The sequence below is a fragment of the Oreochromis aureus genome, linkage group 5 (genome assembly GCF_013358895.1).
Source record: "Oreochromis aureus strain Israel breed Guangdong linkage group 5, ZZ_aureus, whole genome shotgun sequence".
In the NCBI taxonomy this organism is placed as follows: domain Eukaryota; kingdom Metazoa; phylum Chordata; class Actinopteri; order Cichliformes; family Cichlidae; genus Oreochromis; species Oreochromis aureus.
In genome coordinates, this window is record NC_052946.1 from 8401832 (window position 1) to 8416519 (window position 14688).

The 14688-nt window shown below is 42.1% G+C and overlaps 1 protein-coding gene across 1 annotated transcript in view; it reads left to right on the top strand.

The window, feature by feature from the left end:
- The first annotated feature begins 3787 nt into the window (after positions 1 to 3787).
- cntn3b (contactin 3b) overlaps positions 3788 to 14688 on the top strand; it is a 54439-nt gene continuing 43538 nt past the window's right edge. The window contains exons 1-3 of the mRNA XM_031748500.2: positions 3788 to 4096; positions 11154 to 11289; positions 13421 to 13556. Coding sequence (XP_031604360.1) covers positions 11235 to 11289; positions 13421 to 13556 — 191 coding nt within the window. The 5' untranslated portion in view covers positions 3788 to 4096; positions 11154 to 11234. The remainder of the gene's footprint in view (positions 4097 to 11153; positions 11290 to 13420; positions 13557 to 14688) is intronic.

Sequence of the window (14688 nt, forward strand, 5' to 3'; positions counted from 1 at the left end):
GCTTCATTTTCAGTCAGTGTCTCAGTGTAAGCAGAAATTAGTGGTAGACAGCTCATTTGTGTGCACTTGTACTCTGACACCAACAACAACATAATTCGTACTGTCTGAGAAGCCTGTGAAGAACTTCAGTTTGAAATTAGTGCATTGGTTACAAAAACACGAGCAGTAACCCTGGCAAGATGAAGCTCTATTGTTTGTAATTTGCAACACAAGTGACCTTGTGGCCACTAAACCATCACGAGCATTGTGAAGCTCTGATTTCACAGATAAAAAACCGAGAGACTAATTAGCTCATATTAAAGAAGTGTTTGCTGGTCAGGCACCTAAGTTCAAAAGATACACACTTCCAAATTTTAACTCTCAGTGAAGTGGAGTTCAAATTTGACCACTCAAGGACAAGGACACTGTGGACTGAGTGCAGCAAGGGAGGGACCACCATAGCAGCCTGGAACAAGGTTTCTTGCTCTGGAAATACTGAGGAGAAGGAGATATGTAAGCAAATGGAGGTATCTAGGTGTGCAAAGGCCATCACCATCTGACTCCCTATGACGTCCTGTTGGCAGATCCCAGCTCAGCAGCACTAAAATACATTCTGGTTGGTGGAAAAACAGCCTCACTTAAGGCTTGGTGTTGGAGTAGCTTGCAGCCTAGCAGGAAATTGAAGAGTAGAATGTAAATGCCTTCTCTCCTAATCCATAATTTAAAGATGGTGGCAGATCTAAGCAGTTTCCAGTTATAATCTCATTAACCAACCTCACACAAACCTGTGTAACCCATGTATGTACTCAGCAGCCACTTATTTAGGTGCAGCTGTCACAAGTACCGCTTGTGAGCGCAAATATCTAATCTGCTAGTCACTTTCATTCCACACCTTCAGACAAACTGTTGGTTAAAAGATCATCATGACATTAAAACCCAAGTATCAGGAAGGTGAAGAAGACGATTGAAGTGACTTTAGATGTGGTATAGTTGCTGGTGCCTGATGGTTTATTTCAGAAACTGCTGATCTACTGGAAGTTTTCCACACGATCATCTTTAGAGTTTACAGAGAATCGTTCGACAACAAGAAGATATCCAGTGAGCTGCAGTACCATGGGTGGAAATGCTTTGTTGATGCAAGAGGGGAGAAAAGGTCAGACTGCTTTGAGCTAATAGAAATGCAGCAGTAACTCATATAACTACTTGTTACAACCATGATGTCAAGGTACCTTGAAGCACATGAGCTACAGAAGCAGAAGAGCATACCAGGTGCCAGTCCTGTCAGCTAAGAACAGGAAACTCACGCTATGATTTGCATGGCTCATCAGAACTGGACAGCAGAAGCAAGCATTGCCTGGTCTGATGAGTTTGCATGTTTTCCCTGTGTTTGTGTGGGTTCTCTCTGGGTACCCTGGCTTCTTCCCAATGTCCAAAGACATGGGGGGGTTAGGTTAAGCTGAGTGCAAATGGTTGTCTGTCTCTCTGTGTTAGTCCTGTGTCAGACTGGCGACCTGTCCAGGGTGTACCCTACCCAGCGGTAGCTGGGATAGGCTTCAGCCCAACCACGACTCTTATAGGGAAGAGGAAGAGAATGGATGAATGGATCCCTCCTGTTGTATATTCAATTTAATTCAATTTCTTTTTATACAGCGCCAAATCACAACAACAGTGACCTCAAGGCGCTTTATATTGTAAGGTAGACCCTACAATAATACATACAGAGAAAAACCCAACAATCATATGACCCCCTATGAGCAAGCACTTTGGAGACAGTGGGAAGGAAAAACTCCCTTTTAACAGGAAGAACCCTCCAGCAGAACCAGGCTCAGGGAGGGGCGGCCATCTGCTGCAATCAGTTGGGGAGAGAGAAGGAAGACCGGATAAAAAGATATGCTGTGGAAGAGAGCCAGAGATATCAGGTTCAGGTTGCTGGTGATTGTGTCATGCTTGCTGGTGGTCTTTTGGGCTATTAGTAATTATACTACAAAGAATTAAGGCAATTCTGAACAAAAAAGGGGAGTAAACCTGGTCACACTGTGTACCTAATGAAGTGACCTGAGTGTATTTTTGAGGTTATCATTCCCGAAGAGAACACAGGCCCAAGAAGCTCAGGTACTTTAAAAATGATGCCAAAACAGTGTGGCTGGGAAGCAGCTGAAGTAGTCTGCAAAATGTTTGGAGCCCCATCAAATCCAGGACTTGGCATTGCAAGAGAAATACTGCCAACAATCTTTGTAACTTGTCTACCACAGATCCTGTACCAGCAGTTATCTCTACTTTCAGCATACTCCTGTGAACACTACTTACATGTCCATGCTACAGAGTCTATGCAGTATGTGCCATTAGATTTAATAACAGCTAGTCCCATAAAAAAGACCATTTAAAGTAAATGCATTATAGATTAAACGATTAACATAAGTGATCATTTTTCAAGACATTCTACTGCTATTTATATGCACTTAATCTACAAATATTGCTTAAAACAGTAACCTGGACCCAGCACAAAGATATAATAGCAACACAAACACAGCACTGGTATGTAATCGTCTTATAAAGCTGCACATATTTGCAAACAGGTACCCGTTAGCACTCTTTCTCTTATGGTCACCAGCTAATGTCCACTTCCTGCTGCTGGACAGGAAGTGGACGGTAGGTTTATCCTAATATTTGGCTGAAAATAGACAGGACAAATGCGTGGAGGACAAACATGCTGAACAATACCAAAGCACCTACACAGCTGGGTTATAATTAATTTTTAATTTGTATTTATTTGTGTTTATTTTTGATATTGTGACTACATTGGTTCCCTTACATGCGCACAGCAATTGGATGGCTTTTACATAGTGATTAGTGCAGCTTTCAGACTGATGACCTAACTGTGTTCATACGCCTGGCGCAGACGTAAGTGGGGAAAATGAGCCTTTATTATTAGCCTGTGTGTTTATAACGAGCATGTGATTGAATTTTTCCTGCAAACACTTTAAAAAGAGCTGTGGGAAATAAAACTCCACCAAAAACAGTGATTTCGGATGGTTGCATCATGAAAACAATGAAACACAAAGTAGGTGACATCATATTTATAAACCAAGAGGCTCTAAAGCACCTGAGTGTGTGGTCCTTCACACACACACACACACACACACACACGTTTGTAGTTGCTGTGCTTTTCAGTACAGTGAGCTAGAATCTTTATAAGGTTTTATAGTGATACAGGGGCACAAAAAAACAACACACAAAAAGTGTATTTTTTACTTGATGCATTTTCCTCGTAAAAACGTCGAGGTTTCTGTTGGTGAGTTCAGGGACCAGTAACACATCGATTCTTTCCACTAATACTAATACTTTCCATTAATCAGCAGATCACATTTACCCGCCTTCAAGCCCAGGCATGGGGTTATCATAAAAGTTTTTTGCACACTACATTCTAGACATTACATTACTAAAAACATATTTTGATGTTTTTCACGGCGTTTGTTTCTGAGTGCTTCTTCCTTCTTTTAAAACCGACCAACCCTGTGGTTTCGATCTTTTTCTCTTTTTTCCAATGTATTTATTTTATTTTTGCACATAAATTACCTTAATTTAAACGATAAACACATAAAACGTGCGTTTATGTCAGCTGCCCATAGGCTGGTGGCGCATTACCGTGCATCGATGGGTGTTTTCACGCGTCACCAGTGGGCGCTTCTTCCTGCGCACAAAGAGAGCAGAACCCGTGTATGCGCACAATGTGAGTCTCCGCTCAGAGGCAGCGCTGTCCTCTGTGCTTCTTGGCAGCATCTTGTGGAAGTGCCGTTGGAGGAGGTCGCGGAACACTCGGCTCGGCGCGTATCGTCCTCGGCCGGCAAATGTACTTATGATTGTGGGAATTTACCGAGAGCACAGCTTACTGTTAGTCCCATCCAAGCGAGCAGAATTAAGTGCAGAGCGCAAACACTGCTGGAGCAGAGGGCATCCTCTCTTTTTTGTTCTTGCTTTTTAAGAGGACAGGAGTTACTGTGAAAAAAAGGAAAAGAAAGAAAATGAAATAACGTGTGTGAAACAACGCGTCCGACGGATAGTGGGATTACAATCACAGCAGTTTAATGAAGAGGAAAAAATCTGCATCCTAGGACAAGTAAGTGATCCTTGGAGAGCATCACTGCATGCGTGCGTGTTGTCGCCCTAAATTTATGTGCATGCACCTACCGTGAACTGTGTGCTGCTAAGTTTTGGTTTTGCAAACATGACTAAAATAGAAACAAACATAAGTTGGAAGGATAGAGCTTAAAACCTCTCTTTCCTCTGGCGAGATGCCGTTGTCTAAATTTTTGAAAAGGGCACAGACGCCAAATGTGTGCGTGCTGATAGTAGGCACACGTGCACGATGCTGATGACTGCGTTTCTAGATGAGCCTCAAATGGGTTGGATGGTCCTACTGGGATTTGTACCGCTGGGGCTCATTTCCCTCATCTTTAGACAAAGTCCATATGGTGCCGCTCTGCTCAGTCACACAGAGAGAAACAGCATCAGGACCGTCCGCCTGGAGAAAAGCCTCTTTCGAACTTGTTAAAGGCGATGATATCCATCTCCGCAGATGGAGGAGGGGGGAAGAGCATTGACCTATGTGAATTATTTAAAATAGTTGCTTTTTTATTTTTCTGTGCTGCTGAGTTGTGCCCCCATGCCCTCTTAAATTATAACATTTCGATGATTTTGTCTCTTTTCTCAAAAATTTTGCATACTCATGATAGTTGTGCCAAACGGGGGATAGTTATTAGAGAAATGATCTTTAATAGCTCGACTCCATCCTCTCTCTTTTAATCTTGTTTTCTTCTTTTTTTTCATGCAAATCCAAATATTTGCCCATCGGTGGTCTGCACACAAGTATTCCCTTTCTTCCCACCCAGACTGCAATCGGACAGAACAGTGAACAGAAAATGCAGCCGGCTCTGCATCTTCAAAGTATCCTGCTATTCAGCAGGGATTGGAATCGTTCTCCCCTCTATTCATGTTTATTTATGGCTGCTTTTCGCATAACTTTGAGAATAACAAGCAGAAGGCAAATGAGAGGTGAGACGTGTCTTTGAAAGGCATGCAGCGAATTGTTCTATAACACATAGCAAGATAGCAGTGCAAAGATGAGCTTGTGCTGTAGCACCGTTTGCTTTCAAAAACCTTTTTGATTGAACCAGAGTGGCAATTACATTCTACAGCCAGTTCCTTTTCCCCTGGAAAGGCTGTGAAACGAGTTGAATAGTATAAGAAAAAATGTAAAGAGCCTGCCTGAGTGTCTCCTGCTCCTCATCCTTGACCTCCAGTCAGGGTTTTTTTTTTTTTTTTTTTTTTTTTTTTTTTGCGGGGGGGGGGGGTGCTGTATCTAGGATGAGGGTCTGGGGATGTGCCTGGCTGATGAAGGGGTTGAGAAATGGATCGCCGCTCCCCTTTCTTTTAAGTGCACTTACTCTCTTGCCCCCCCCAACCGTGTGTTAGGCAGCAGCTGAGGCATGCAGCCGTGTTTAACATTGGAGGGGATGTCACGGGGAGGTATGTCTGTGTGTGTGTGTGTGTGTGTCGGGGGGGGGGACAGTGATTTTTCGCTTGGAAATACACAGCTGTAAAATGTCCTGTCCAGATGTGTATTTTAACAAATATGTAAACACGTACAGGAAAGAAAAAGTCAGGAGAGGTCATAACTGAATGTGAAATTACAGCGTTTTGGGTTTTTTTTTTTGTATTTTGTGTGTGAAAAGTCAACACTGAATGTGAAGTGCTTTCATGCCTCTGCTTTTCACTTAAGTGATCTTTCGTGAGTAGAACTCCTGCCTCCAGCTTTGCTCTTTGCTGTCCTCCAGCATTCAACCCTGACCTTAGCCACAGTTCTAACCGCTGTGTTTTATTCACACGCTCGCAGCGTGACATGTCAATCACATGTGTGAAGCTGCTGCTTTTTCTTTCTAGCCTGCGAGGAAACATCTGAGTGTGTGTGTGTACGGGGGGGGGGGTTCTTTCATGAATGTTAATGTAGCTTTTGAGGCTGGGGTTTAGGAGGGGAGGGCAATTACACAAAATGCCTTTTTATTTGAAACCTTTAATGCATAATTTGCTATGGGAAGCACCGCTCACTCACCCAAGAGCCTAATGCAGAGTTATGGCGCAATCAATACCAAACAATTATCCCTTCTTTGCTTCTGTTTTCTTTCATTTCTCTTCCAAGTATTTCACTGCAGGCTGCAAAGTTGTGAAATGCAGATATTATGCTTTGCTTTTATTTCTACGTCATCTCGTTTTTGTTTGTTTTGAGGAACTATAATTTCTAAAAGAAAGCCACCCTCAGCCTACTCGGGTCCTCAGTCAGTCAGAGTAAATTCAGAGTTGATTGTGAATTCTTCATTCACTGGCAAAAAGAGGCGAGCAGCTGTGGATTTAGATTGAGTCTGCCCCTGGTGGCACATCCTTGTTTCCCGGGTTCTTCTGCTGAGTGGATTTAATGGAGATGGCAGCAGATAGCCCTGAAGACAAGAACTACAATGAATAGATCATATAATGTAGTGAATCTATCCCCACCCTGCTGCTGGTGTTTTGCATGTTCTGATATAGCTCTGCTGTGCGTTTCCTGTGTACCACATGTGATCTAAATGCAGACCTTGAGCTGTGATAGAAACTCTCCTTTCTTCCCTCCCTTATTAGATTCTTTTGCAATTATGCTGCCCTCGGGGGGGAAATGGATGCCTTTAACCACCTCTCCTATCAATTATGTGCCAAACAACAGCCCCACTAACCAAGAAGTCATCTCATTTACTCTGGAATGCGTTTAGCCAATGACTTCCATTAGGTTTAGCTTCTGTGGAGGTGAAAGTGTGATGCCTCATTACATTTGGCAGAGCAATCGTTTGCCCATCATTTCGGCTGAGGAAGCCGAAGAAAGAAAATGCCACCTCGCCGCCACAAAAGCAAAGAAGTCATTTTTAGTTTGCTTGGCATCCTCGCTATTGTGTTCTTTCTCTCCTAGATTTACTAAAGCTTTAGATGATATTCAGCTCTGCAAGGAATGACACAGGTGAAGATTTCTGAAGGTCAAAAGAGTTAAAAATCGCCTTTATATAAGAAAACCATTGGATGGTATTATGCTATTTTAATCTAGTAGGACTCAAAGGATTGGAGCATCGGGAGACACTTAAGCGCTGCACTGAGAGCCACTGAAAAACTGGGTATTGTAGAAACACATGCTTCTGTTTGCTGTTTTATATTAACAAAATAAACTTTTTGTGAATCTAATTCACAAAATACTCCAGGATGAGAATGTTATTGCAGGTTTATAAAGGTTTCAGAATGAAGCCACTTGAGGCCAGCTATCCTGTACTTAAGCAGACACTCTGCCACGTGCTGATCACAAACCAGAACATCTTTACTGGGAGATTTTTCTCTCAGGATGTTGAAGTTTGTTGGGATGACTAGGTTGGATCCTCAACTGGCTGCTAATACTACACTCGAACTGAAAAATGCAGCACACACTTTTTTTTCTCTTCTTTTTTTTTTGTGCTCCAGTAGAATCTCGAAGCGTGTAATCCAATGTGATGGGGTTTTAGAGTGGCAAAACGCCCCCTTAAATTTTGAAAGACACCAGGAAATCCACTCTGGATCTGGCTGCGCTTGCAATTACAGCAAACCGCGAACAATTACTGGCACCGGCACAGTCGAGCTAAGCCAGCTCTGGCCATTAAGTTGCGATCAGGCAAATGGCATTATTTTGTCCTGTCTGTAAATTTGACTGTGCATCACACTCCTCTATAAGATTATGTTGCCATGCCTTTCACATCAAACCCCAGCCACAAGCCTGTAGCTGATAGATCAAGTGAGTGGTTAGTATTTAGGTCTGTTTCAAAAAATTTCCAAAGATAGCCTAGGGTTAATCCACACAACAGGGTTGTGTTATAAGGAAGAGGGGTTGGGTTGAATTCTTAATCCTGAGAGGCATATCACTTTCCTCTCGCTGTGATGTAGGTCAGAGCTTGAGCAAAGCCCCTCCCGTGTCACTGATACTGCAATTACAGCTCTCCATTCCACCAGCACATATGAAAAGTTTTAATGGCCCCTAACATCATCGATTACTAGATAAGGCAGAACGTCACTTCAGCTCCACGTAAAGCAAAGGAGGCGAATAAAATGTTCCACCACAGAACGGCTTCTTATCACGGTAGATGCTGATATTGTGATATAAAGACTGGAATGTCCACTTTTGGCTAATTAAGAGAGTTAAATGTGAATCTGATGAAAAGTCCATAAAGCAGTCCCACTGAGTGAGTTACCAGCAATGACCTAATCCATCCAGCGATATTAAAAAGGGGAAATAAGCAATAAAGGGCCAGATATACTGTTTGTTCCAGTGAAAGCTCTCTTCTGGCATTACAAAAAACAACCATGGAGAGTTATTAAAAGAGGGCAATAAATGGAAAAGAAGCAGCCTTTTCATTTTTTCTGTCCTTATTTTCTGTCTATTTGTTGGAGTTTGAAGTTTATTGCTAATTGCTGCATTATTTAACACTGAAAAAAAAAACATGTCTTGCCTCATTTTGTGCTGGACATATCTGCATCATGCTTGGAGGATCCGCCACTGAAAACAAAGCTGAACGCCAGAAGAGGTGTTATCGGAGCATATCGATTCCAGTAGGGCACGTTATTATTCATCTGCTGGAGTAAATCAAAGATGTCCTGGAACCTCCAGCTAGAAGAAGTTGTGCTGTACCCACTGCATCAAATCTTCTTTAGAAAAAGTCAAGCAGTGAAGTCGTAGTTTCTCCTAAGTGTTGAGTTTTTAATGTCATGCCACACACTGTGTGAAATGCAAAATCCTCAACTTAATCACATTCAGACTGTATTTTTCACACTTCAGCACCATGGACAGAGCATGATGTTTCTCCCAGATCAATTATGTTGCTTCTGGAAAAAAGACCCCCTGATAATCAAGATTTAGCGAGGTTTAGCTTGCATTTACTTTCGCAGTTGAATACATCTTTCCCTGTGCGTCCTTTCCCTTGCCCCCAATGCCATTTCCAGTCCTTTTTGCAACCAAGCTGGACAATGCAGAGTGACGCATTTTAGTGAAATTCTTTCATTTCTTCAACAACACCTCCAACTCTCCTCCCACTGCCTTCCCTCAGTCTTCACTGTCTTGCTGTTTTCTGGGGAAACGTGTGTGAAACCAAACGCAAACCCTATATTATGTTTTCAGATTACAAGTAACAAGCTGGGCCTGTGTAGTTACTAGTTTGCTCACACCCTCCTCCGCTCTGCTTGTTTGTGGGTCCTTTGCTCTAGATTGCATTATTGTAAAGAATGGGCTACGCGTGTATCCATAAAAGTGCACATTGTTAGTAGATCACCTGCAGAGCTTTCCGCTCCCGTGGGCAGTTTTTTTCCAACTGTGGCCTCACGCTAATTTGCCCTGCTTAGTAAATCAGTTTCATGCTTCCACAAAGTTGGCGGTCTCGGAAGAGGAAGGTTTTAAAAAAGAATGGTCACAACTGGTGCATGAGAGGCTGAGATATTTTAGTCCCTCGTATGGGTCACTCTCCAGAAGGATCCTACATTCCCCATAATGGAGAAAAATACACACTTCTAACACCAAAGAAGCATCAGGCTCTCTCGTTTTTCGTTTTTTTTTTTTTTTTGTGAATAATTTCTTTGTGCCTGTTACTCCTTAAAATACACAAGGACTGTCCTTAATGCCTTTTTGAGGGGCTCCACATTTTTATTATAGCAGTTATTAAAAGCTTTGATTTCAGGGGTGAGATAGTCACTGGATTAAGGTTAACAAAATCAGCATACAAACAAGTTTAATAAAATGCCTCTGCTGTGATTTCTTGAGCTCATTCAGGATTTTAAAGACAAATATTGCTACAGATATTTGGTGATATGAAAATAAAAATCTGATAAATTGGCTGATAAGTTTTTTTTTCTCAGGGGCACAGAACCTGAACAGATTTATTTCACATTTTATATGTGTAGTTATTTGAGGGTTATAAAAAAAACCAACTTCTTTTATTGTTACAAGAAGTCAATGATTGCTCTTTTTATATATTTTTTTAATGAGCATTTTCAACAAACAAGCAAGTTGCCAATAAGGAAGTTGCAGACTGCCCTCTGGTGGACAAATTACGCAACATCAACACATAACATGGTTGAAGGGTGTTTCTCCCCTCTCATCCAAACAGCACATAGCTGTGACAAAAAGCTCAGTCGCTTTAGAGAGAAGTGTACCTTACTGAGTTTAACATCATTATGTCCTGCCCATAGATTTTTTTAACCCCCTAAAAACTGACCATCACAAGTAGAGTTGCTAAGTAGGCAACTGAAAGGTAAACCAAAGTGTGAATATCATTAAAAATCAATACAAGCCCAAGAAATGAACAAGCCTTACTGACTAACTAATTAAGTCTAACTCACTAACAAATGCTATTAATTGCTATTTCATAGTAACTCCAGACATTACACAGCTACAAGACTAAATGTTGGATTATCAATTATTAAGCATCTAGTTAGGGTAAGGCAATAGGATGGCACACGTCTGTCCTCTACTGTCAGTCTTGTTTTCACAGTTTCAGTGTGTGGCACTCATGTATTTCTCATGTTTTTCTTGTTGATCTAAGGAAATTTGATTTATGTATACAGAAATGAAAACAGTCACTTTGCTTACATTCAGTCGGCCACCAAAGTCTTTGTTAAAGTACGAAATAGCATTTTGTGGAGTGCTGGTACACAGTCTGCCAGCTCCTATTAATAGTCAAATTGGGAGAGAGAAGTGTCTTTTGAGGTCAATCATTTCCTTCCTCACTTCTCTTTAAAGCAGCAGAATTGAGCTTGTTAGGCGGGATGAGAAACACACACAGTAAAAGAAAACATGCCCATTTAGCAGCTGTTTCTCTTCTTCTTCCTCTTCTTCTTCTGCGCCACCTGAGAGAGAAAAAAACCCCTCTCACAGCTGGGTTGTATCCTCAGGTTTTTGTCTGCTGCTGCTTTTCCCCACTTCCTCAACATTCACTTTACAGTAACTCAAAAATAATAGGAACCAATTATGGAAGTTAGCAGTGCTGTAATCGTGTTTTTTTTTGTTTTTTTTTTGTGCTGTTGAATGCTTGTCGTATTTGGATCAAAATGTCATATTTTAATCACATCCATAATTACTTTCCCTTCAGATTAAAATTCTTGTATTCAAGCGAGAGCATTCCATTCACAAGTAATTGGATGAGAGTCTACTTAGCCCTCGGCAACTAAAGATGATGCTACCATGGAAACAAATTGTTCTGCTATCAATCACCGGATGCCTTGCAGGTAAGGTATTTTACACGTATTGTATCTGAGTCTCACTGCACATGTTGTCATGGTTTATGTCACCACAAAACCTCTCCTGAGAAAGACTAATTTTTAATGTGTGTGCATTAAAGTACAGTCTTCCTATGCTCTTTTTGCGCTTTTTGACATTCTCACAGCAGTAGGGTTTTTTTTATTTTTAATAAAATGTGCATATACTTTCGTCTCACTAAGAGGACATAGCTGAGCATTTGCAAGTAACCTTAGAAAAATCTTTTGACCAAAAAAAGGTTACACTAATTAAACCACAGTCATTATATGTACAGTATTCCAGCATGATGTCCTTCACCATTCCCTAGAGCGGTGTGCCCGCTGCACGTTTTCACTACCCCGTCAGGGACATCTGGGAGTCCAATCCTATTCCTGTTTATGGCCTGTCCCGATCATTATCAGGATCCATGCAGTGAATCCAGACTCACATTTTAGCACAATCTACTTGCCACTGCGCCTCATTCTGCCCTTGTGCAGCCACCTGGGATTCTACAGCAGAAGCACAGAGACTCGGAATGTCAACCCTTGTTCAAATGACATTGTAAATCCCAATGAATGTTATTCAAATTGGCTCATGGGTAATTCACAGCCCTGCACCCAAAGGAGCGAAATCCAAGCAGCCTCACCTTGCTAGCGGACGAGTGTTTTTAACAGGGCCTGTAGGTGCTAGTTCTTATTCGGTGTTGCCATCACGCACCGGGAGCGTAACGGCAGTTGCTGCGGCCGATAACAATCATTAATGACATGTGAAGCGACGTGTTGTCTTGGCTCTCCGTTCTGGGACAATGAGGCAGCCACATGGAATAAACTCACACCTGTGTTGTTAGCCTGTGGGGTGAAAGAATTCACTCCTGCATTCGTTCATGGTACCATCATTTGTTGATAGATCATTCGGCGGCAATTGTTTTGAAACGTGATGCTTTTCATCCCGAATTTCACCTCCGGATTTCTCCAAATCCTGCTTCCCTGTGTTCCCAAAGCACTGCCAAGAGCAGCCGTGACTCACTGCCCTGCCTCGTTTCTCAACCTGTTTTGATTCCTTGACACATTTTCGCCGATTAAAACCACATGTAGAACTGCTAGCCACATGCCACAATCTGTTAGCAGTAGGATATTAATTAGGCCTACACTGGCCGTCTGTTGACTCTGCTTTAGCACCAGATTGTGTTCAACATCCTTTCCTTTTTGGCTGCTGGCAGATGAGCGCATCCTTATGGCCTCAATTAACATGCATGTGTAACATGGCGTAGATGTTCCGAAAATACAACGCCTCGCTTTATTTATCAATCCTGTCACTCCCAAGCCGCCGTTAATTACTGAGGGAATACGTGAAAACGGGCTCTCTGCATTATCTGTTGTTGACTTAGGTGCTTAACTTAAGTCCCTGCACTGTATTCAGCTGTTTTTAGGATATTGTTCCTGGCAAGTAATTAACAACCACCTCACTTTAGTCATATCAGTCAGCGAGCTCTGTTTGACTCATTAGAACGCACAAATCTCTTAGCCAGCTAAATATTGCAATCAAAGCAGTAGGTGACATATTTTCCAGGATTTTTAATTTACTCACATAATCACATCCAGCTACAATATAATGATTTGTCACAAGGATAAAATGACAGAATGAAGCCTGGCCTTATGGAAAAGTGGCCTAGTGTGTAGAACTTGAGTGAATTCGCATAAGTGCCTAGGCCATTGCTCTTTTCCTCATTATTCCAAGTGTCACGCTCATCTGAAAAATGCAGTAGCACACAGAGGAACAGATAACAAATATGTCAGCATTAGCTGTTAATGCCTAACAAGGGTAAGTAGGATTTACTCTCCTTGCAGCAAGATAAGCAAATAATGTACACAACACATCACGAGGAGTGTCCTAATGCATTCTTCTTTGTAAAGTGAGGTACTGCTCAGAGAATAGGAGGCAATATACTGTATAGAGTATATTGAAAAAGTAATATACACTCAGTGTCAGAAGGTTCCTGTATTTCTGCAAGATTAACTATTTGCCCTCACAGAGATTGTGCTTCTTCCAGTATTTTCTCTTAAGGTCAAAGAGACAAATTTTCTAGCTTGTACAACTATAGACTTTCTCCCCTTTCTACAGCCTGTACAGAGGATGTCATATTTCAAGGGCCAAGATGGAGGACGGAGCCAAGTGACCTCATTTTACCAATCAACTCCCCAGACCACCAGGCTACCATTACGTGTGAGGCAGAGGGGAGCCCTCCTCCACAGTACAGGTAAATTACCACATCAAAGTGCCATTCCCCACAAGCCTCAGCTGTCTACCTGCTCCGTGCTCCACGTCTGCGTCGCGTGCTGAAAATCCAATCCGGCTTAATTGCTTGTGAACCTTCATTGCTGCTTCCACAGAAATCAAAGACGGTCCCAATATTGTTGGATGCTATCGATTTGTTAGAGAACAACGTTTTCTGGACATAAATGCTCGAGAGAGATAACGCGCCATCCAACAAGAAGACAAGCTTCAAAGAGCAACTGTTTAACTGAGCATCTGTTTCTAATTGAAAAAAAAGGCTTATCTGTTTTTGGCCTGAGCTATGATGTGGAGTTGGAGTCATGGAGCCGCCACTGTGGTTGATGAATATGCTAACACCTAAGATACGAGTGAGGTTAACCTTATTAATGATAAGATTTAAGGCATGGTGTGAAATGAAGCTGGTGATTTATAATATGGTGCACGGCTTAAGAAATCATTAGGAGAGAAAAGGAGATTTGAGCGACTCATTTGCACCGCAGATCCTTTGATATCTCTGTGGCTATTCCCTGGCGGTGCAGGGAGCCCGGCCTGAAAATGGCAGCTGGCTGGGTTTTTTTGTTTTTTTGTGGTAGATTGTGTTTCAGAGCTTGGTCAGCACCATGTAGATGCACAGCAAGCAGAGGATAGAGGCAGTAACCTTGTGAGTGACATTCTGTTAAACGCTTACATTTCCTATAATGTGTCTGCACTGAAAACATGGTTCAGGCAGAGCAGTGGGGGGGGGTATCACTGTACATGTTGTGCAACCCGAGCTATCTCCGGTATGAAGGGAAAACCATCACTCGCATTATCTCACCCGCAACTTAAAGCCTTTCTGACGTTCACTTGTGTTGTTCGAGAGGTTTTCTCTTTGGGGCTCTTTGCTGAGTTAATGCAGCAGTAGGAAATGCCATTGTTGTCAGGATGATCTGCAGTTTGTTCTCTAGCTGAGCAAGCAGAGGTATGATGTAATATTAGAGGAGCGAATATACACAGATTCTCACTGCAAGAGTGTATCCTCATTTTAAAGCTGCTCTAATCAATATTTTAAGTGAACAGTGGCTCATATGACAGTGTGTTATGTGAAAGGGCTTATTTGTAGTGGCAGACACCCA